General features: G+C 36.3%; 2 protein-coding genes and 1 long non-coding RNA gene across 3 annotated transcripts in view; 1 reads left to right on the top strand and 2 right to left on the bottom strand.

The window, feature by feature from the left end:
• LOC125797546 (stonustoxin subunit beta-like) overlaps window positions 1–22,979 on the top strand; it is a 172,430-nt gene that overhangs the window by 88,767 nt on the left and 60,684 nt on the right. The window lies entirely within an intron of this gene.
• On the bottom strand, window positions 8,733–12,009 carry LOC125797552 (uncharacterized). The gene is made up of 5 exons (XR_007436380.1): window positions 11,832–12,009; window positions 10,817–10,982; window positions 10,324–10,500; window positions 9,464–9,513; window positions 8,733–9,360 (listed from the first exon to the last, which is right to left on the bottom strand). It is a non-coding gene; the product is annotated as an uncharacterized LOC125797552 (long non-coding RNA).
• LOC125797545 (uncharacterized) lies at window positions 12,689–19,873 on the bottom strand. The gene is made up of 4 exons (XM_049473984.1): window positions 19,828–19,873; window positions 19,168–19,253; window positions 16,396–17,043; window positions 12,689–14,334 (listed from the first exon to the last, which is right to left on the bottom strand). The coding sequence occupies exons 2-4, from the start codon at window positions 19,212–19,214 to the stop codon at window positions 13,845–13,847; spliced, it is 1,185 nt and encodes a 394-aa protein (XP_049329941.1). The 5' UTR covers window positions 19,215–19,253; window positions 19,828–19,873; the 3' UTR covers window positions 12,689–13,844.

Below are 22,979 nucleotides of genomic sequence, written 5' to 3'. Positions count from 1 at the left end.
TAAAATTTGCCCAGACTTGTAGAGGTGATAGCCTATGTTGTACTCTTTCAAATGGTCATCGACCTGTTTTGGCATTATGGGAAAATCATGAGAAATTTAATTTTAAGCATGAGTAAAAAAAAAATAAAAAATTAATATAAAATAAACAATACAGTGAAATTTGCCCAAACTTACAGGAGTCATAGTCTAGGACAGACTCTTTCAAATGGTCATGGACCTGTTTTGGCATTATAGGAAAATCATGAGAAATTTAATTTTAAGCATGAAATTTGCCCAAACTTGCAGAGGTGATAGCCTAGGACAGACTCTTTCAAATGGTAGTGGACCTGTTTTGGCATTATGGGAAAATCATGAGAAATTTAATTTTAAACATGAATAAAAAAAACAATTAATATAAAATAAACAATACAGTGAAATTTGCCCAAACTTGCAGGAGTCATAGACTATGTTCTGTAAGAAAGATTATCCAAAGATCCTCTCGCTAACACGGACCAGGAAGCTTCCAGCGCTGCCTGACTTCAGCAAATCCTCCGCCTCCTCACGAGTAATAATACCTGTGTACAAAGAGAAAGAGCTCAAATCAAAAACGTTTAATCACGTATTTCAATTTATTGACTGTAAGATAATTATTTATTATGTTAGTAATATTGCAAACAAATATAAAGAAATAGCATTAATCCTTTGAAATAATAATAATAATAACAAACCCAGTAATTATAAGCAGAACACTTAGACAGAGAGAGAGAGGTTTTTCTTGGATTAAAGCTCACAGATGGCCCACACTTTGAACTCACCATGAAACCAGGGGGCAACTCGACTCTCGCCTTGCTGTAAACAAACTCTCAGGGTCTGCTTCTCTTTAAACCAGCGAATAATTTCATCCCTGTTGGACGTCGACAGCGACCGGCGCATACCTGGCTTCCTGTTGATCATAACGGACTGCCTCTCTCATACCAGAAAATCCTACATGACATCAGCTCTACAAGCCCAGGAAACAATAGAGGGTTAAACTGATAAGCATATATGACACAGCCTAGAGCAGTGATGGTATAGTTACTTTGAAAAAGTAATCCGATTACTGATTACTCCTTAAAAAAAACTTAGTTACTTTATGGATTACGCGATGTGTGTGTGTGTGTGTGAGGTGGAGAGAGAGAGAGAGAGAGAGAGAGAGAGAGAGAGTAACGCACAGTGACTTGGATAAGTAACTTTAATCTGATTACTGCATTGGACATAGTAACGCGTTAGATTACTGGTTACTGAAAAAAAGAGTCAGATTAGAGTAACGCGTTACTGACATCACTGGGTACATGTGTATATTTTTTTCCCACATAAGTTTATGTCTATGAAAAATACAATATTATTTTAGTCTTAATCTCAAACAAATATAAAAAAACATCATAAAATTATTTTCAGTGTTTTAATAAATAAATTCCTAAATCCCGAGAGCTTTCATCACCCTTATACAAATAGAGCATAATTTTAACTGAAAGAAATGATATTTGAACTGTTGCCTGTGTACACGAGACAGTCCATCGTCATGCGTCCTCTTTCACATTTTTATCTTACTGAGGCACTAAAAAACTGGACTAATTTTGATTACAGTGTTTAATATATATATTTTATGTTTCATAGATTATACATTCACTGGAAATGCTAATATTTTTTTTATAAAAGCATTGCCTAATTATATATATTTAAAAAGTAATTGCATATAAATAACTTAGTTGTTAATTATTATTCTAATATTAATGTGGGTGGTCATAATTCACATAGTTTAAATAACACATTAATAGCATGATTTTGGTCAGAACCTTAATTTTTTGGCATATTATTGCAAAATGTGTGAATTGTTGCAGGTTTCCTGGAAAGATCTTAGTTCAGACTTCATAGTTCATATAAACTGTGGTACTTATGCCATTTTTGGTCATTTTTTATTTGTTTTCGGTAAAGAGACTTTGTTTCTCTTGAATGGCTTGTCGCAATGGTGCAAATTTAAATTTAATTGTTCGCACTCTGAAGCCCTGGTGAGTGAGTGTGAGAATGTTTTCTTCTTCTTATTGATACAAAAGTAAATTTTACACTGCTCTCAAATCTCCCTGGCGTTTCCACCAGAGGCAGATTAAACCGATCTTAGAAACATGCAGTGCATTATTAATAGAGATGCACCAAACTTAATGAATGTCAACTCAGTTTTTCTCAGATTTCGTTGATTTACATACATTTTTGCTATTTTCTTTCATTTTCATTAATTTTTGTTTTTCATCATAAATTAAATAGCCTAATTTTCATCTTGCCTTTTTAAGGAACAATATTTAATATAAACTTTACTAACATTTTTTATATTCCAGCAGACTAATGAACAATCATTTATGTATCTCAGCAGTTTTACTCTACTCATAAATGAAGTGCATTTTTATTCAAAGATGTTACTCAGCAGTGCCACTTCCATCATTGTGGATTTGATGATGTCGTTTTTTGTTGTGTTATGATTGGTGCAGGAGACAATGAAGTGCTGTTTGAGGATTCTAAGCATCTGAAACAAATCTGACTGTAATTGCATTTCAAACCACCTTCAGCTGTAATCTGGATCAGATTAGCTAAAATCAGAGTCCATGTTTTTTTTTTGTTCACACTATGAATAATTGATCTGGATATGTTCTAGATATGCAGTCTGAACATGCAGAAGGAGGGGGTGACACTGTGGAATGGTGTGTAGTTCAGGACTAGGTTTAATTCCTATCTGTAAAACCAGACCTACCTCTCTACCCACCTCCACACAGCCTGTTACACTGATTTATTTTACTATAGTAAATATTTGATATGATTGTGGAATATGTTTTACTTTAGTTACTGCTTAAATATATTTTATTGTTTCATGTTTCATTTAGAATTTTGTTTCCATTTTTTACTTATGTATTGTTTGTGTCACTGCTTTTTTACATTTTCTATAATTTTTACTAATTGTATTGTTCATTTACATCAGATTTGTACTCTGTGATTACTGTACCTAAAAAGGGGTTGCTATGTGTTTGCTTAGGCATTAAACATGAATAGTAGTTGCTGGGCTATAGCTAGGTGGTTGCTATGGTGTGGTTCTTAAAGTGCTGCTCGTGGGTTGCTGAGGTGTTACTTCTTAGCAAAGCCTAGCTACGTTTTAACCACTGCCCTCTATACCATAGCAACACCTTACCAACCAACTAGGACCACTTCAGCAACAAACAGCTATACCATAGCAGCACTTCAAAAACCCTATTAGCAGCACAATAGGAACCATCCAGCAACATCTTAGAAAATGCCTAGCAAAACCAAACATCTAGTAACAGTCAGCTATACAATAGCAAAACATCAGCCTATTTAGTTACTCATAATGTTGATCTGAGGTTATATTGGTTATTTTTGTACTTTTAGATACTGTATTTTATCGATTCATGTTTTATTTTATTTATATTTGTTTCTTCCACTTCTTTTGCCATTGTCAATGTATGTTCTATGTATTGACTTGTCTTGATTTACATGTACTCAGAATTTAAATAAAGGTTGAAAACTGATTGATTTATTGATTCATATATACCTAACCACTTATTATCCTAATTATCTTCACTTCATTTTTTTTCTCAGAACTATGTCAGGATATTTTTAAGGAGTTCATATAAATAAAGTTTTACACAGTGAGCAGTTTCTATCAGATTAGCTCAATTTAGGGAATAAAAACATCAGTGGCTATTGAAAACAGGTCGAAATGGGGAAAAGGGGAATGCTGCCCCCTACAGTGCAAATGTAGTTTTGTCCAGAAAATATTCTGAGATAGTTATCCTGACATGATTATCTCTATTATAATTATCTCAGAATTAAATATAAATAATTCTGAGATAAATATTTTGAGGTCATTATCTTGGCGAAATATATTTTTTTGTAGCTGTACGGCAGGAGATTTTAGGGTGTTTAATAAACTCACTCCAGGATTCGATTTGATTCATGACACTGAGTTCATGATTCAGCATTATCAGAGTATTCTGAACAATATTTTAATATTCTGGATGTAGAAAAACAAGGACTGTACCCTTGATGTAGTACAATCTACTAAAGAGACTAGATAATAATTAAAAGAATACATTTTACCCATTATTCACTGTTACTGTATACTATTATAGCATTATTATTATTATTAAACCACTGTATAACCATTACCACAGTTTATTGTGTCCAGTGTTTAAATAGCATTAAAACAACTAGAGGAATCATTCTCTCATTGGATAATCTCTTATATTTCATATTTTACTAAAGATAATAGATAAAGAGTTGATGCTGGGACAGTAAACTCATCTTCTATCATTTCTTCTGGGAATATTTTAGGTGTGTTCCATTCTGAAGGCAGCTGCCTAGGTAGTCATTACCTTTAAAGGCAGCTCTCTCGTTGAGCAGCATTTTAACCAATAAGAAAGCTTATACAGCAGCACTTTCAGGACACGCTTTATAGTCAACATACGTCATCAGGTCTAGTGCGTTGTGCTCGTGAGCTCTGTTTACACAATAAAGTTAAACACACTTACCTGAGAGACAGGATGAATCTCCAAACAGCAGCAGCTATTCTTCTTTCCTCTGCACTTCTGTGGAAAGAGTCTGCTGCTAGGTACTCAACTAAATATTACAGATCAACTTTAATATTCATGATTTACTTTAATTTATTTAATTTATATACTTTGTCACTTCACACTCAGATTGTGGCTAGTTTTATTTATTTCTAAATTTTATTTATTTATGATTAGATGCTTTGTAGAAATGCGTTTTGTAATAAAACCATAATATAATAAACTGTTTGTATAAGGCATCAATATTAGAAGCTACATTCATACACATTAAGGTAATTTTTTTAACATTTTAGTTGCATAAAACAAAAACATTAAAAAAAAATCACATTTACAGCAGGCCAGGATCAGGTTAAGATTATAACTTAGTTGTTAAATATATGATAATTGAGGATACTATACATACATACAGCTACAGTGTAGTGAAAGAAACAAAAACAGAGGGGAACAGAAGAAAAACAACCAGAAAAGAGAAAGAAGGACAGAGTCTCTACTATATGCATGTGATTTTCCTGCACTGTTATATATACAGCTTTGAAAAAAAAATTAAGGGACCATTTCAGTTTTTGAATTAGTTTCTCAGACTGTATAGGTATATACTACAGTACAGGCCAAAAGTTTGGACACACCTTCTCTTTTTTTTAATGCGTTCTCTTTATTTTCATGACTATTTACATTGTAGATTCTCACTGAAGGCATCAAAACTATGAATGAACACGTGGAGTTTTATGTACTTAACAAAAAAGGTGAAATAACTGAAAAAATTGCCACCCTTTGCTCTGATTACTGCTTTGCACACTCTTGGCATCATTCTCTCAATGAGCTTCAAGAGGTAGATCACCTGAAATAGTTTTCCAACAGTCTTGATTGAAGGAGTTCCCAGAGGTGTTCAGCACTTGTTGCTCCTTTGTCTTCACTCTGTGGTCCAGCTCACCCCAAACCATCTGGATTGGGTTCAGGTCCGGTGACTGTGGAGGACAGCTCATTTTTTAAGTACATAAAACTCCACATGTGTTTTGATGTCTTCAGTGAGAATCTACAATGTAAATAGTCATGAAAATAAAGAAAACGCATTAAATGAGAGGGTGTGTCCAAACTTTTGGCCTGTATTGTATACTCTTTGTTTCATTGCAGCCATTTGCTAAAATCAAAAAAGTGATTTTTCTTTCTTATTAATGTACACTCAGCACTCCACCTTGACAGAAAAAAAACAGAAATGTAGATTTGTTTGCAAATTTAATAAAAAAGAAAAACTGAAATGTCACATGGTTATAAGTATTCAGACCCTTTGCTGTGACATGCGTATTTATGTTTAATTAAACTGATTGTGCTTGATTAGTTCAGGCACACACCTGTCTATATAAGACCTCACAGTTCACACTTTGCATGTCAGAAAAAATGAGAATCGTGAGATGGAAGAAACTGCCCAAGGAGCTCAGAGACATAATTTTGTCGAGAAACAGATCTGGCCAAGCTTACAAAAGAATTTCTGCTGCAATCAAGGTTTTTAAGAGCACAGTGGCCTCCATAATACTTAAATATATGAAGTTTGGGGCGACCAGAACTCTTCCTAGACCTGTCCGTTCAGCCAAACAGAGCAATTGTGGGAGAAGAGCCTTGGTGAAAGAGGTAAAGAAGAATCCACTGTGGACGACAGAGAGGCTTAGTAGTTGGCACATTCGCCTCCCAGCACTGGGGTCTTGGGTTGAAGTCCCTATCTGGGTGGAGTTTCCATGTTGAAAAATTTAAAGGGGGTTGAATACTTTCCGTACCCACACTCACACTCACTCTCTCACACTCATATACACTCATACTCACAATCACACACTCACTTACACTCATATTCACTGTGGTAGTGTGAAGATAAGCGGATGCAGGATGCTACCAACTCAACATAACTCAAAATAATGTTAATTAAAACCACACATACTGTATACATATAGACATAATGGCTGGGTAGAGATTATAGCTCAGATACAATGTGAGATCAGAAAGATAACCACACAGATGATAAACAACAACAATACCTTCTGTAGCATACGTGAATAAGCAATCAAATCCAATACAAAACCAACAACCTACAAAGAACAAAATATGTCAATTATAAAAGACAATAGAAAACCATAACATGAATAAAAAAAACATGAGTACAAAACACCACCATAAAAAAGGTAATAAAAACCACATATAGGAATAACTATGCTCCTATAAAAAGGCAATACTAAACAGGATATAAGGGCGACTCCCGCTCACTAAGATAACCCAAATAAAAAACAACCAGTACTCATAAATAAATCTACTTCAACACCATACTACCAGCTACAAATAACTAAAGGTTATAAAATGCCACCAACTAAACTTAATAGCCTCCTAATAGTAATGGATTGTTAAGAGTTACGGAGCTTCACAATGGTTCGCCAAACGACCTCAAAAGGGTGACGACTGTATGCAAAAAAAAAAAATACTTTAACCAGAAAACCAAGCTAGACCAACCAACAGAATGCCACCAGAGAACAGAGATAATAACCAGCGCTTTACTTTGAGTTGACTGGTTTTGGGGGCTGAGACACTACTGTCTCACACTGCAAGGAGGTTCCCTTGTGTACCTCCAGGAAAAATGATGGTGAATCCAAATGACCAGAGTTAGCTTTCTCTGGTGGATGCTCCAAGTGGCAGGCCGTGTGACTCCTGTTCAAACTTCATGACAGAAACTTGCTGTTGGTTAATGAGGTGATTCCCTTAGTAAACCAGAAAAAGCTCCATAACACAAGTATTTAAAAAAAAATGATAAAAAACTTAGTTGACTAATAGTGCTAATGCACTCGGACCTTGGTGAGGTCAGCGTTGTAAGCTTGACCTGAACTTAATTAGTCAAAAATAACTGTTCGTAAAGATTACTAACAAAAATCATTAATCCTAAAAAAAAAAAAAAAAACAGCTACAGCCGTAAGCTAAAAGTGACATCTACACTGCTTCCCGAAAACACATTGCACTAAACTGCTGTGTCCCAGTTTCTTATTTGAGGTGTGCCCCCTAATGGCATGTTGATCCTAAGATTATGATATGTTCCCTGAGTTTGTGGCATTACACTAAGGCCCAATCACCTTACACATTAAGTTGCATATCAGTGCATATCCTAAAAAGGAAAAGCCTTAGGATTACGATTTGATTACAAGTCCTTCAAAACACTGGAATGTGTCTTGATTCGTGGAAAATTAAGAGCAATACAAAACATTGTTGTGAAGAGTACTGCTCCAAGAAAGTTCCTTTCCGACAGAGTTGCACATCACATTTCTAACAGTTTGATAATTTCATTGAAGGGTCACAGAGTGTTTGTGGTTTGAAGGGTTTGTGTGTGTGTGTAAATTTTATGGTGCTTTTATGGAGTCTTATCTAGTCTCAATTGGGTGGAAGAGAAGTAAACATTCTATCCATAATGCTTTTATGATTGTTGTTTTGAAAAACTCAATTGCTGACATAGAGTGTTAATACTATGGTTAGTTTTAAACCTGGCCCAGAAAAATGGGCTGTAAACTGGATTGGCCATTGATCGGTTACTTTTTTGAAGTTCTTCACATTGAGATGAAGGGAAATTACTTGGCATTCCTCAACTCTGTGAGGAAGACAAAGGCAAAATAGACAGAGAGAGGAAGAATTGTTTTCCAAGCTATCTGCTACAGTGGCACTGTAGCTACCACCTTCTCGACACTTGAGCAACTTGCTCAAAGTGCTCCCAATCCAACAATTTCCTATCGGCATAAAGTCATGCTTAATCTAGAGAAACCCCCTTTAGCGTGCCCACCTGCTCTTAAATACTCAAATAGCTCACCCCATATTAAACCATTAGATAATTACATTGCAAGCAGGTGGGCAAGAGTTATTTTAAATTATTTACATAATAGAATACATGCATGCAACACTTTGGACTTTTAGGAAAGTATATTATGCAATGTTCAGATGTTTTTACATTGTTTTCCTCTTTTTTTCAGACCCTTGTTCTCTACCAAGTCCTTAAGAACCTTGGTGGCTCGTGCGCTGCCATTCCTTCAGGAACCAGGTAAGTACTATGTCAATCTTATCAATGTCTGTGTTTTATGTTCTCAAGTGTTTTGAGTAGGTGGTGATATGACCAGGGCCCTGACATCACTATACTCATACTCACACTTACAGTCCTACTTACTCATACTCTCTCATACTCACGCTCACAAACAGAGGGAAGGTTAATCTATCTCACACACAGACACTGAGGAGTCTTCATGAATAGTGAATCATGCATAGAGGGGCTGAGTAAAGGTGGTGCTGAATGTGTATAAGTGTGTGTGTATTAGAGGAGACGCCGTAGAAGGACAGAATGCCGGCAGGACAGTCCACATACACTCCTATTTTCCTACAGCCAGAGGGAGGAGGGCGGAGTTTAGTGTAGTTCAGATTGTGATGAACAGAGTAACTGTAATCAGAGCAGCTCAGACACCAGGAGTTTATATTTCCTCCAAACCGACAGTTTGATTCTTCTCCTGTCCTGCTGATGGTTTTATAACTTACAGATACAAAAACTCCTCTGCCGCTCCACTCAGCCTCCCAGTAACAGCGCCCAGTAACACTCTCTCTACTCAGAACCTGCTCCCACTTATCAAATCTCTCTGGATGATCAGGATACGACTGCAGCTTCTCTCCTCTCATCACCGTCCTGTTGTCCTAACTAGGGTGTCCTCACTAGGTCACCCTAGACTAGGGTGTACTGTGTTTGGATCCAGTGTAAAATCACAGCCATCTAAAACACAAGAACACACATTACACACACTCAAGAGATACAGAGAGATAGAGAGTGTATGTGAGTATTTTTGTATGTATGTAGAGTGTGTGTGTGTACTTACATTTCTTTGATTTCTTTGGTTTGATTCTGATTTTCCCTCCATGTTCCACCCTAGACACACAACACAAACAGAATGTAGTAATGATAAAAGTTGTATAAAATAAGCACAAACAAGTAAATAGACAAGTTATGTATCTATAATGAGAACCAAATTAAGTTGGTGATACACAGCACCAGTTCATGTCAAACAAACTGACACCAAATTTGTCACATCCTCAGAGAGGAGAGTTCTTTGCCATGAGGTGCCATATTAAATATTCTGTTTTAAATATTCATATTAAATAGGCTTTTGACATTTTATAAAGAGAAGAAACATTTATAAGTATCATCTATAAAAGTACAATAATATCTACACAGCAAAGGTGCTTGAAGTTTTCCATACAATTGTAGAAGCGCAGAATACATGCCATACATTTAAATACTAAAAATGTGTCCAAAGCTATGATAATATGCTGTTTTTTTCAACATTCCAATAACTGCCCACTGTACAGTTATGCTGATGTAGTTACTGAAACAGTTATCACTACAGTAAAGTTTTTTTGTAATTCTGTTAAATTCAGAAATGTAATTACACATAGAGTAACATAATGTAATGCAATATTTTCAGATTCCAAACCAGGTCACTAATTTTACAATGTTTATATTATGAACTTTATTCATATACTAATTATACTAGTATAATGAAAAAGAGAAATTCACTTCTTATATTTCACGTTTCTTTCTAATGAATTAATTATTTTTTTTGTGTATTAAAAGCCCTCTAAAATAGGTTGCAGGGTGTAAATTAAAAATTTTGCATATTTACTGAAAAAAGCAATCAACACACACACACATACACATGCACCTATGATTTGTCCATACCTGAGTGTGTTGAGTGTGCAGTGTGGATCCTGCAGTCTAGCAGAGAGCAGCTTTACTCCTGAATCTCCTGGATGGTTGTAGGTCAGATCCAGTTCTTTCCGGTGGGAGGGGTTTGAATTCAGTGCAGTAGCCAGAGAAACACAGCCTTCTTCTGTGATCATACAACCATATATTAATCTGCAGAGAAAAACAAAAAGTATTGTTATTACAAGACAAAATCTGAATGAAAATTTTAACATTCTATCAGTAAAATAATTTAATTTGAAATTCAATAGCAAAAATTATGTTTAACATCATCATTACAATACAGAGTTAGAGAGTGTAGAAAATATATCAAAGAAATGCATATCTCATATCAGCAGTTTTTAAGGTGTGCATGGGATGTGTTAACTATGTTTATATTTGATTTCTTAATTCTTTAATAATTAGTTTTAAGATTTAATGCTAGAGTTTAATATTTAACATTCACAAAGAAATTAACTGAAACACTGACCCAAGTGTCTGCAGTTTACAGTGTGAACTCTTTAGTCCAGCAGAGAGCAGCTCCACTCCTAAGTCCTGCAGATCATTGTTACTGAGGTCCAGATCTTTCAGGGAGGAGTTTTTCAACTGATCCCAAAGTTTCACACGTCTTTTCACCAAGATGACAGAATGGCAGTCTGCCAAAGTTAAACAAATATTACAATAAAAGAGGCTATTTTCAGAGAATGATAAGGGCTTAAACTATAAAACTAAGTTTTTTGTTATATTAATTAGTGCTGTCCACCCCTACTCCCCCAACAGTTCCTGTAACTTGACGGAGCTGAAATGGCTCTTCTTGGCCCTTTATATTGTTTGGTCCTTAATAATGTAAATACATCATACACATATATCAAACAGCTTAAAAAAGTAACATCATTCTGAGGTTAATAACAAAACACTGGAGTGAACACATCCTACAATACATACAAAAGAGAACATCTGAATGGAAGATTTGTACTGAAGAATTTAGCATTTGCATTTATGACAAATGTACTGGCATTTGCTCATCATTTGGCTTTGTTTAATATGTGCCTTTATGCAACCATACAGCAGATTTCTCTCTCCTGAACGACAACAAAATGTGCCGTGCTAGAAAACACATAATAAGGGTTTTATAAAATATTATAAAATTACATGTAACCGTAACAATTACAGGACAGTTGTAAAATTACAATGTTATTTTGAGTTTAGAGTAAACTGTTACAGCATTTAACTTTTCCCCCTCTTTTATTAATGTTTTGACAGCAGAGGTAGGAAACGGTATTCTTGGAAATATGACAAAACACTATATTTATTTTAAAAATGTAGATTTCACATAAACATTTTAAAAAATTCAGTAGAAACAAAGTTTAGAAGTGTTGAACTAATTATCCAAAAAAAAACTCTTAAAGCTTCACAACAAATAACAAAAAAAAATGTTGTTTCAAATAAAGATGATACTGTGTATGGTATTCTATGGCACACCCCTAATTGACAGGAAAGCTCACCTGAGTGTCTGCAGTTTACAGTGTGAACCTTTCAGTCCAGCTGAGAGCAGCTCCACTCCTGAATCCTGCAGGTTTTTTTTTTGAGGTCCAGCTCTATCAGGAAGGAGTTTTCTGATTTCAGAGCAGAGCAGAGAGTTTCACAGTGTACTATGGTGAGACTACAGTCTGCTAGTCTGCAAAATAAGAAGAAACATAGTACAGGTCAAACAATGAAGAAAAGCTTCACATGAATATTCTAATAAGATTTATGGATAAAATTAACCAGAAATTACATTTTTTTCCCATATGTTTTGTGTCCTGCAGACATATAATTAATCTCTACAGGAAATAGATACACTGTGTGCATATTTGCACATCTGCATCAGCAGTGGTTGCCACTTAAACAGATAAATGTAGCATCCATTAGAAAGGGTATACACACTAAACACATTATATCAATTTTGATACTCACAGAGCCTTTCTGCGGTTGTTTACAGCTGGAATCAGTTTTATGTAAGCTCTTTCTGATCTGCTGTATTTCTTCAGGTCTAATTCATCCAGCACCTCCTCTGAGATCTGCAGCATGCAGCACAGAGCTGAACACTCTGCAGCAGACAGTATATTTTCTGAACGTTTCTCTGATTTCTCTGATTTAAGGAACTCCAGAATCTTTCTGGATAAATGCTGGTCATTCACTTCAGTCAGACAGAGGAACAGGTCAACAGGCCTGCCATTAGGAAGCTTTTCATCTTCTATTTTCTTTTTGATGTGCTGCACTGTTTTCTTGATGCTCTCTGAGCTGCTCTCTGTGTGGATCAGGAGCCCCTGTAGGATCTTCTGATTGGACTACAGTGAGAGCAGGAAATGGAGGAAAAGATCCAGGTGTCCATTCTGGCTCTTTAAGGTTTTGTCCAATGCTACACACAGGAGCTTATCCAGTGGATCTTTTTCAGTCCATCTACTGAACCAAGGATTAAAAACTTCCAGCTCCTTCATTTTCTTGATCAAGTAGCAGTGAAACACATAGAGAGCAGCCAGAAACTCCTGAAAGCTCAGATGAACAAAGCTGTAGACCTTCCTCTGATAAAGCACACATTCCTCCCTAAAGATCTCAGTGCAGATCCCAGAATACACTGAGGCCTCTGTGAGATCAATACCGCTCTCTCTCAGGTCCTCTTCATAGAACATCACGTTCCCCTTCATGAGCTGATTAAAAGCCAGTTTAGCCAGTTTCAGAAGCACAGTTCTGTTGGATTCCAGCAATTCCTCTGGATTACTATAAGCATTTTTATGAGTTTTAGGGATTTCTGTATCACTCTGTCTCGGGATTCGCTGAAGCATAGTGGCTGAGATCCAGCAGAAGACGGGGATGTGGCACATGATGTGGAGGCTCCTCGCTGCCTTAATGTGGGAGATGATTTTCTGGGCTTGGTCTTGGTCACTGATCCTCTTCCTGAAGTACTCCTCCTTCTGTGGCTCATTAAACCCCTGAATTTCTGTCACACGGCTGATGTACCAAGAAGGAATCTGATTGGCTGCTGCTGGGCGGGAGGTTATCCAGACGTGAGCAGAGGGCAGCAGCTCTCCTTTGAGAAGGTTTGTAATCAACACAGCAAATGATGATGTCATGGTTATGTCAGATACTTTCTCACACTCCTCAAAGTTCAGTGGAATTCTACTTTCATCCAGTCCATCAAAGATGAACACAACTCTGCATGTATCATAGATCTTAGGGTCCAGATCTTTGAGATCAGGGTGGAAGGCACACAGAAGTGTATGAAGACTGTACTGATCAACTGATAATCAGGTTCAGCTCTCGGAACCGAAGCACAAACATGAAATCTACGTCATGATTGGCCTTTCCTTCAGCCCAGTCCAGAATGAACTTCTGCACAGAGACAGTTTTCCCAATTCCAGCAATTCCTTTAGTCAGAACAGTTCGGATCTCTTTATCTTCTATACTTTTGCTTTTTCTGAGGCCACTATCCATTGCAGCTCTAATGTTCTTGTCCTTAGTTTTTTCTTCAGGATCTTCTACAGGTTTAAAAATATCTGAGCAGTTAATTGGAGTGTTCTGTAAGTATCTCCTTTTTTTCTCTCCATCTGTAGAACCTCATGTTCTTCATTCACTCCTTCACTCTCTCCCTCTATGATGTAGAGCTGAGTGTAAATCCTGTTCAGGAGGGTTCTATTCTGTGGTGTTTTGATTACTTCATATAAGCTCTCGTATTTGTTCTTCATGCTGGTTTTGTGTTTCTGTAATATTCTCTGCAGAACATCATCCACTGGTTGGTAGGAATCCTGATTTATAGACTCCTCTATGTGTGGATGTAGAGCAGGACGTGTTCTAGATCTCTTTCTGCAACAGGGACAGATAAAGTCTCCTGACAGAGCAGTTCTGTTCCAGAAGCTGTTGATACACCGTCTGCAGAAACTGTGTTCACAGGTGATCGAGACTGGATCTGTCAGAAGCTGCTCACACACTCCACAACTGTACTGATCCTGGATCAGACCACTCCTCCCCCTGTTAAGAAAGATGAAATGTCTAAATGTCAAATATATGAAGATAAGGTTTTCAGAACTCACTAATTTTCCAGTATCACACTCTATAAAGTAACATATAAACTATGCAAAGTAGAAACATTTAATACAAAGGCTTTTGACTTGAAATGCAGAACAGTGAAAATACTGTTTTTCAGAATAAAGTAAACACATTGTTTGTTTAGTAGCCTTAAAATAGACTAGCTATTTGTGTTTTATGTCACTGCTATTATATTTTACATGTATTATATTTTATTAATCTGTTATAGTGTGGAGATAAATTAATATTAATTCTAAATTAATTACTTTTAATAATTAATTGATTAATTTCTCTTTTAAAATGACAGAATACATTAAAAAAAACGTATATTATTTTCATCCACTACTGGATCAAACATTTACCTTCTTGTCTCTTAAACTCCTAAATCTTTATTATGCTACCCTCTGTCTTCAAAGCTGATCCGGACTTCATTTTTCATAATTCTTCTGACACCCACATGACTCCTGATCATGATCACATGACACTCACTTGGTCTCAGGCACCTGAATATTGGTTGTTTTCACCTGTTTCCTGCCTATATATAATCTCCTTTATTAAGTTAATTGCCAAGTTTGGGCTAACCTTCTAACATTACTAAGCTTTTTTTTTGTTTTTGATTGGTTTTGACTTTCTTCTTCTGTTTTTGACTTAGATTTTTGTCTAGCCAGTGTTGCCAACTTAGTGACTTTGTCGCTATATTTAGTAACTTTTAAGACCCTTTAGTGACTTTTTTTGTAAAAAAGCGACTTTTGGAGACTTTTGGCGACTCTGAGATGAACACACATGCTCTTCAGTCACTGTTCGCAGCGAGCAGCGTGTGCCATGAGCCCCGCCCACAACACTCACAGTGCAGTCTCTCACAGTCAGAACATACCTTCTCCGCTCCACGAACACACTGTAAATAAACCGCGTGTGCCCACAGCCAGCACTGACTGCCCCTGCCCCCTATTTACAATATAAATATAGGATATAAATATATATGTGTCTTCAGTGTGACATGAAAAGAAATCACTGAATTTAACTCCCTCAGTCTCAGTCACTCACCTCATTCACCACATAGCCTGTCACTCACCTCTTCCACAGTATCTGACTCTTTGTAAAAAGCTAAATATCTATTGAACCATTGAACAATTTGTCTATAACTGGTTTAAAAATAAAGAAAACTTAAGAAAACTTAAATAAATAAATAAAAACGTGGTTAATGAAATTTAAAAAGCAACAGAAGTTGTTCATTTGTTAAAGTTCATTTTTAACATTTCTAACATATTTAGAGTGTTTTTACTCACTTTTTTCTCCCTCACAATGTTAATCCTTTACAGCTTCAAAAACATGTATTATGCAAATTAGGTGATGATGTCATTTAGCGACTTCTAGCGACTTTTAGGACAGCCAATAGCTACTTTCCTTACTGAGGATTTGGCAACACTATGTCTAGCCCTTATTTCTCAGTTGACTGGTTCTGTATCTGTTTGTTATGTTGCTCTTTAGCATTTCATTCTTGCTGTTACTAATGTAGATATTTGTTAGATGTTTGCAGTAATAAAGCCTCTTTTATTTTTAATGTGCATGTATCTGACTACTGCCCAGTCCTGAAAATCTTTCTATCAATGTAATATTTTGTGTAAAGTTAATTCAATTAAAGAAATAATAATCTTAATCAAAGGAGAAAAGGTGGGACTGATGCCATTAACTATATTAAGTGTGTAATTGCTGATTAAATATTTTTATTTTTATGATAAACATATTCATTGGAAGCATGATATATGTAGGTTGTCGTAATGAACCAGGTATAATTGATTGTTTCATATCGTTATCAAAAGATCCAACAGTGTTATCCAAGAGCTCACTTTTTACCCACATCATACAATTCTGACTTACACACACTGTGATATGGATTATCACTCATGTTAATGGTAAACAGAATGCTCTCTTTTATCTGCTGTAATAAGAAGTAAACCTAAATACATTTCAGTCTGATGGTGGTCATACAAGTTTGTGTCTCACCTTGGATTAATACCAGGTTCTCCAGTACTCAAGTCAGGAGGTTCAAAAACTGCGTTGTCGCTCTTCACAAACACACAGCTGGGCTCTTTATTTCTGAAGTTACAAGGATTGACCAGTGACTTGTTACTCTTCATAGACACACAGCTAGACTCTGGAGGATCTTCTTCTTTACTGAAGTCATAAGGATTGACCAGTGACTTGTTACTCTTCATAGACACACAGCTAGACTCTGGAGGATCTTCTTCTTTACTGAAGTCATAAGGATTGACCAGTGACTTGTTACTCTTCATAGACACACAGCTAGACTCTGGAGGATCTTCTTCTTTACTGAAGTCATAAGGATTGACCAGTGACTTGTTCCTCTTCATAGACACACAGCTAGACTCTGGAGGATCTTCTTCTTTACTGAAGTCATAAGGATTGACCAGTGACTTGTTACTCTTCATAGACACACAGCTAGACTCTGGAGGATCTTCTTTTTTACTGAAGTCATAAGGATTGACCAGTGACTTGTTACTCTTTATAGACACACAGCTAGACTCTGAAGGATCTTCTTCTTTACTGAAGTTATAAGGATTTGACATTGACATGTTGCTCTGCACAGACACACTGCCTGGTTCTGAAGGTTCTGCTGTGGATGTCTGTAGTCTGTAAAAGAGATAAAATGAAACTTTTATTCAAGTAAATGTGTAAAAGTACTGATTCCAAAACTACTAAGTACTAAGTAAAAGTAGTGTGAAGGGAAAAAATGACATTAAGGACAAATTTTGCCAAAATCATCAAATGACACTTACTTAGTCTCAGTAACCTGATTATTCATTAATTTTACATTATTCCCAGCCTATATATACCCTCTTCTTTGTTCCTTTTATTGTCAAGTTTTGACGAGCCAACAAGCATTATTAGGCATTTCTTGACGTTTTTGTTTGTTTTAATACAGTCAGCATGGTCACAGATCTGAAGTGACATCACTCTGGTTGTCAGTGAACATAGTCAAAAAGTTTATTATTTTTTTCTTTTTTTGGTGATTAAATCAACTTTTTCATTTGTCAGTTTTGTTATTTTTGAGTTTTGTCACTTAAGCAAAGCCCACTGATATGATCGAACAAACATCAACTTTGTTTAAAAATGTTTTATGTTTTATATATGTAGCACACTTACATACTTTTATATTATAGCTTCAGTCTATTCATCAACAAACAAATAAAAGAAAAAAAAACAGGGCACAGATCTGTTTGCAGAAAATGATCTATAAACTGGAAAAGTATGTAGAAGCTAATAATAGACGCGATTCTGACCAATAATTCATAGTGTACATTAATATGTAAGTAAATATGTTAAGTGTATATTTATATTCTATTCTATTTTACATTCAATATATTTGTATATACACTGTCAAAAATGCTGTGAAATCCACAGTAGTATACTGTGTTCCTGCACAATTAACTACTGTAAATACGTTTACAGTATTATACTCTGAATGCAGCCAAAACCACAGTAATTAACTGGAAAATGATAAAATCACAGTAATAATCCTATTACTGTAGAAATTCAGAGTAATAATCCTACTACTATAGAAAATCACAGTAATACACTGTAATAATCCACTAATGGACAATAATTTAGATTCATGTTGGATTCAACCTACCTACAACCTGAAGAAGAAGAAGAAGAAGAAGAAGAAGTTTGAAAAGTGGAGCAGCACTAAAGCCACAATTCCATGTAAGTATCATATTGCATAATGCTGTCTCTTGACTAACTAAAATATAAATCTAATGATATTTTTTATGTCACAGTAGTCAAAGTATTGAAATCAGAATAAGACTGCTAGATGAAAAAGCAAGTTGCAAAAAAAAAAAAAACTAAGCTAACCTAAATTTTAATTAGATTTAAATGTTTGCCAGACTTGCCTGTTTAACTTTAAAAATTGCTCTTAAATGTTCTGTGTTTGTCCTGTATTTTTCAATTAAGAGTTTTATTTTTCTATAAAAAACTTTGACTTGCCCTGAGAGCCTCTTATTAATATCCTGTGTTTAACAAACCAGTTTGGTGATTCTGTATATTAACTTTCATTTTCATTTCGGTTTGGATTCTTGTCAGAATGAATCCTGACTCCAGCAAGTGCAGCTAAAAGTTCAAGAAAAGCCAGAAAACTGGAAGAACTGTAAAGCGGAAAACATCATATATAAACCCATTCATATTCTTCATATACTTCATTCGTCGTTACTTTCTGAAGGGACTTCAGAGTTTGTCTGGCAAAACAATTAGATTAAACTGTTGTTTTTCACATACTGAGGGAAAAAAATGTTAAAAAGTTTGCCGTGTCTCTGCTGTGTCTTTTTTTTAACATTGATTTTTGTTTTTACAGTAACTAACTGTTAAGTTTCAGCCAGTTAGTTACTGTGATTGGATTTTGGTTCACAGTAAAATACTGTTTAAATGCTGCCAGTTAGTTACTGTGATTTTATTTCACAGTAAGTTACTTGTCAATTACTGCCTGTTATTTACTGTAAATTTCACAACACAACGTGGGGATCATGCGCCCACGTTTTTCACTCACCTGTTCACCTGTACTCATTTGATGTGACAATAAAGCTGATCTGAATTGTGCAAAATAATTTAATTACATTTTAAATATAATGCTTTCTGCAGCACATGATTTCACAAAGACTCTTCAGATGGTGAAGGAGAATTTTGGATTATCACAAGATCTTCGAGGATCAGAGACTCATAAGTGGAGCTGGTGTTCAGGACTGATGTTCAGTTACTCACTGTGGGACAGGGGGTTCTCCTCCAGATGTGGAGAGATGAGACTCCATCGTGGAGGAGCTTCAGCTGAACACCAGAGATGCTGTTCCCTGTGAATAAATCAGTTATTATAATATCAACAGTGTTATAAAAATATTCATTAATATTATAACATTACTGAAATATAATCATTTAACATAAGAAAATGTAATTATTATGTTTTTATTTATTGAAAAAAAGGAGCAGAGTTAGAAACACTCCTCTAAAGAAGAGTGGAGCTTTATTGAGGGGAGTTTCTGCCCTCTGCCGGTCAAGCAGCGCTACTGCACAAAAACACGCTTATACAACAGCAGAGTTTGAGGGGAGTTTCTGCCCTCTGTTGATCAAACATCGCTACTGCACATCAACACACCTGTACCTTTACCGCAGTACACCTGTAATGACGCAATTCCGGAAACTCCGGCAATCTGAACTACATGATCCTATTTATTAAACATGTATATGTATTCCTATTTGAGCTGTAGTTTGTAACATTACAGTATATTTACACTCTGTTTACACAAATCCACTCTTCTCCATCTGACTCTCTCCAGATCTGATCCAGGTTCTTCAGGTGTAATCCGACCCTGAGCTGAGCTGAAAGAACGGTTCTGTATCTGAGGAACACTCACAACATCTTCTTACTTTAAGCTGCAGGTCCATCTTCTACATTCTCCTTAGTTCTGAATTTTTAGTTCTCTCCTTCACGCACCATGTGGCCTCGGTTGCTCGATCCTACCGCTTCGCGCTTTATAACATCAGGAAAATTAGACAGTTTCTGACGCAACAGGCCACCCAACTCCTGGTACAAGCAGTCGTCATCTCACGCCTCGACTACTGCAATGCCCTGCTAACTGGCCTCCCGGCCTGCGTAGTAAAACCACTCCAAATGATCTAGAATGCAGCAGCACGTCTGGTCTTCAACCAACCAAAACGGGCGCATGTCACCCCGCTGCTCATTGAGCTCCACTGGCTACCAGTTGATGCTCGCATCAAATTTAAAACTCTTACAATCGCCTACAAGGTGATGACAGAACAGGCTCCTTCCTACCTGCACTCACTCCTGAAGGCTTACGCTACCTCCCGGCCGCTGCGCTCCTCCAATGAACGTCGCCTCGCTTTGCCAAACACTCACACAAAGCAATCCAGACTGTTCTCATACAGAGTTCCCCAATGGTGGAACAAACTACCTTCCACTACCAGATCAGGAGAATCTCTCGCTATCTTTAAGAGATTCCTGAAGACAGAGCTCTTCAAAGAGCACTTACTCTCCTAACACCTCTAACACACTAACTACTTCTAACCCCATTTCCTTCTTCCCCTCCTTCACTTCTCTATCCCTTTATTTCCCTTCGACCTCCTTTAAGCCCTATCTAAAAATGGGTTATCTAAATTCCTATTACTTTTGTACTTCATTATTGTAAGTGGCTTTGGACAAAAGCGTCTGCCAAATGAAATGTAATGTAATGTAATGTAATGAATTTACCGAGATAATCCGAACCTCTGTAGATCTTCTCTCCTGATCACCTGATACACCTTATTTCACTTTCTCTTAAACTGCGTCTCTAAACTCTCTCTAAACTCACCCCTCCCTCACTCTTTCCCTGAGAAATGAACAGTAGAGACGCTGCCTTTATGTTCTTGTACACAGTCATTGGTGGAGAAGACTGGTGGGCAGGGCCATTGTCAGTCACTCGCAGATGTTCTGTGCTCTCATTTGTTCACATCATCCAGGTGGAGCTCCAATAGTTCCAGTAAGTTCTTAACAGGTAATTTAAACACAGAGACAGAGCTTAAAGCAACACAGCAACACTGATACGTATTTGTTTTATTCTGTAAAGAGTCCAGGAAAAGAAAACACAGATAAAATGGCCCAGTAGTGTAAGGCACTGCTGTTATGATCAGGAGATCGTTGGTTTGAACCCCAGTCATGCAGCTCGCCATCAGCAGCCGGAGTCCGAGAGAGAGCACATTCGGTTATGCACTCTCTTGGTGGGTAGATGGCGCTGTTTCTCCACATCACTTTCCAGGTCAGCACAGGCATCTGTGAGCTGATGTATCGGAGCTGAGTCGATGTGATTCTGCTTGATAATGCTGCTTCATCAGCAGTTGTAAAAGAGGTGGTGTCTGATGTCACATATATCTTCTCTGATACATGTGACATCAGACACCACCTCTTTTACAACAGCTGATGAAGCAGTTGCATGTTAAACCATAGCATGTATACATGCTATGGTTTAATTTAATCAAACGTTAAACATGCATCTAGATGTGGGTAATTAAAATGATACTTAATTTAAACGATAAAATGCGAACTAATTACAAGAAATCTTACTACAAAAAACGACATTAAAGTAATCAGTGTTTATTATGTGGAGGGAGCCCTGGTACCAGTAATACACTGCTGGTGATGAGCAGTTATATTGGTCTTATCACAGAGGCAAAAATACATTGAATGAACTGTAAATAAATGTTCGGTAACACTTTACTTGGATGGTCCATTTTTGACACTAAAGATAGTTAGTTTACACTAACTTTAGTGTCAAAAATGACCATCCAAGTAAAGTGTTACCGTTTATAGACTGATATCTTCTATTCTAGTGTATAGGAGTGTTTATTAAGGGGGTTTATAAACGAATATCTCCTATTCTAGTGTATAGGGGTGTTTATTAAGGGGGTTTATAAACTAATATCTCCTATTCTAGTGTATAGGAGTGTTTATTAAGGGTGTTTATAGACTAATATCTCATATTCTAGTGTATAGCAGTGTTTATTGAGGGAGTTTATAGACTAATATTTCATATTCTAATGTATAGGAGTGTTTATTGAGGGTGTTTATAGACTAATATCTCCTATTCTACTGTATAGGAGTGTTTATTGAGGGTGTTTATAGACTAATATCTCCTATTCTACTGTATTGGAGTGTTTATTAATGGTGTTTATAGACTAATATCTCCTTCTCTAGTGTATAGGAGTTTTTTTGAGGGTGTTTATAGACTAATATCTCATTCTAGTGTATAGAAGTGTTTATTGAAGGTGTTTATAGACTAATATCTCCTATTCTAGTGTATAGAAGTGTTTATTGAAGGTGTTTATAGACTAATATCTCCTATTCTAGTGTATAGAAGTGTTTATTGAGGGTGTTTATAGACTAATATCTCATATTCTAGTGTATAGAAGTGTATATTGAAGGTGTTTATAGCCTAATATCTCCTATTCTAGCGTATAGAAGTGTTTATTGAGAATGTTTTAGACTAATACCTCCTATTATTCTAGTGTATAGGAGTGTTTATTGAGGGTGTTTATAGACTAATATTTCCTATTCTAGTGTATAGGAGTGTTTATTGAGGGTGTTTATAGACTAATATCTCCTATTCCAGTGTATAGGAGTGTTTATTGAGGATGTGTATAGACTAATATCTTCTTTTCTAGTGTATAGGAGTGTTTATTGAGGATGTTTATATACTAATATATTCTATTCTAGTGTATAGGTGTCCGCCCTGAGGTTCCTCCCTTCCAATCACAGCAGCGTGCGATGTCGCCTGAGTTCTGATCACCGGCCCACCCACTCAAGCTGTATGCAATTTCACTTTGTATTTAAGAGACTCACACAGTGCTTCCGTTGCGAAGTCTTAGTTGCCGACACAAGTTCTGAGCGTTACTTCTATCTATCTGTCTAGTTTGTTATCGACCTTCGAAGCCTCACTTCCGCCCTCTCTGCCCTCAACATCACCTCGTCACCTGGTACGTCACAAGCTCCCTCCTCTGCTTAAAGCTTAAAGGGAAAGCGCTTGAAT

This window comes from Astyanax mexicanus, unplaced genomic scaffold, assembly GCF_023375975.1.
Source record: "Astyanax mexicanus isolate ESR-SI-001 unplaced genomic scaffold, AstMex3_surface scaffold_49, whole genome shotgun sequence".
In the NCBI taxonomy this organism is placed as follows: domain Eukaryota; kingdom Metazoa; phylum Chordata; class Actinopteri; order Characiformes; family Acestrorhamphidae; genus Astyanax; species Astyanax mexicanus.
This window is presented reverse-complemented; position numbering and strand designations above follow the sequence as displayed.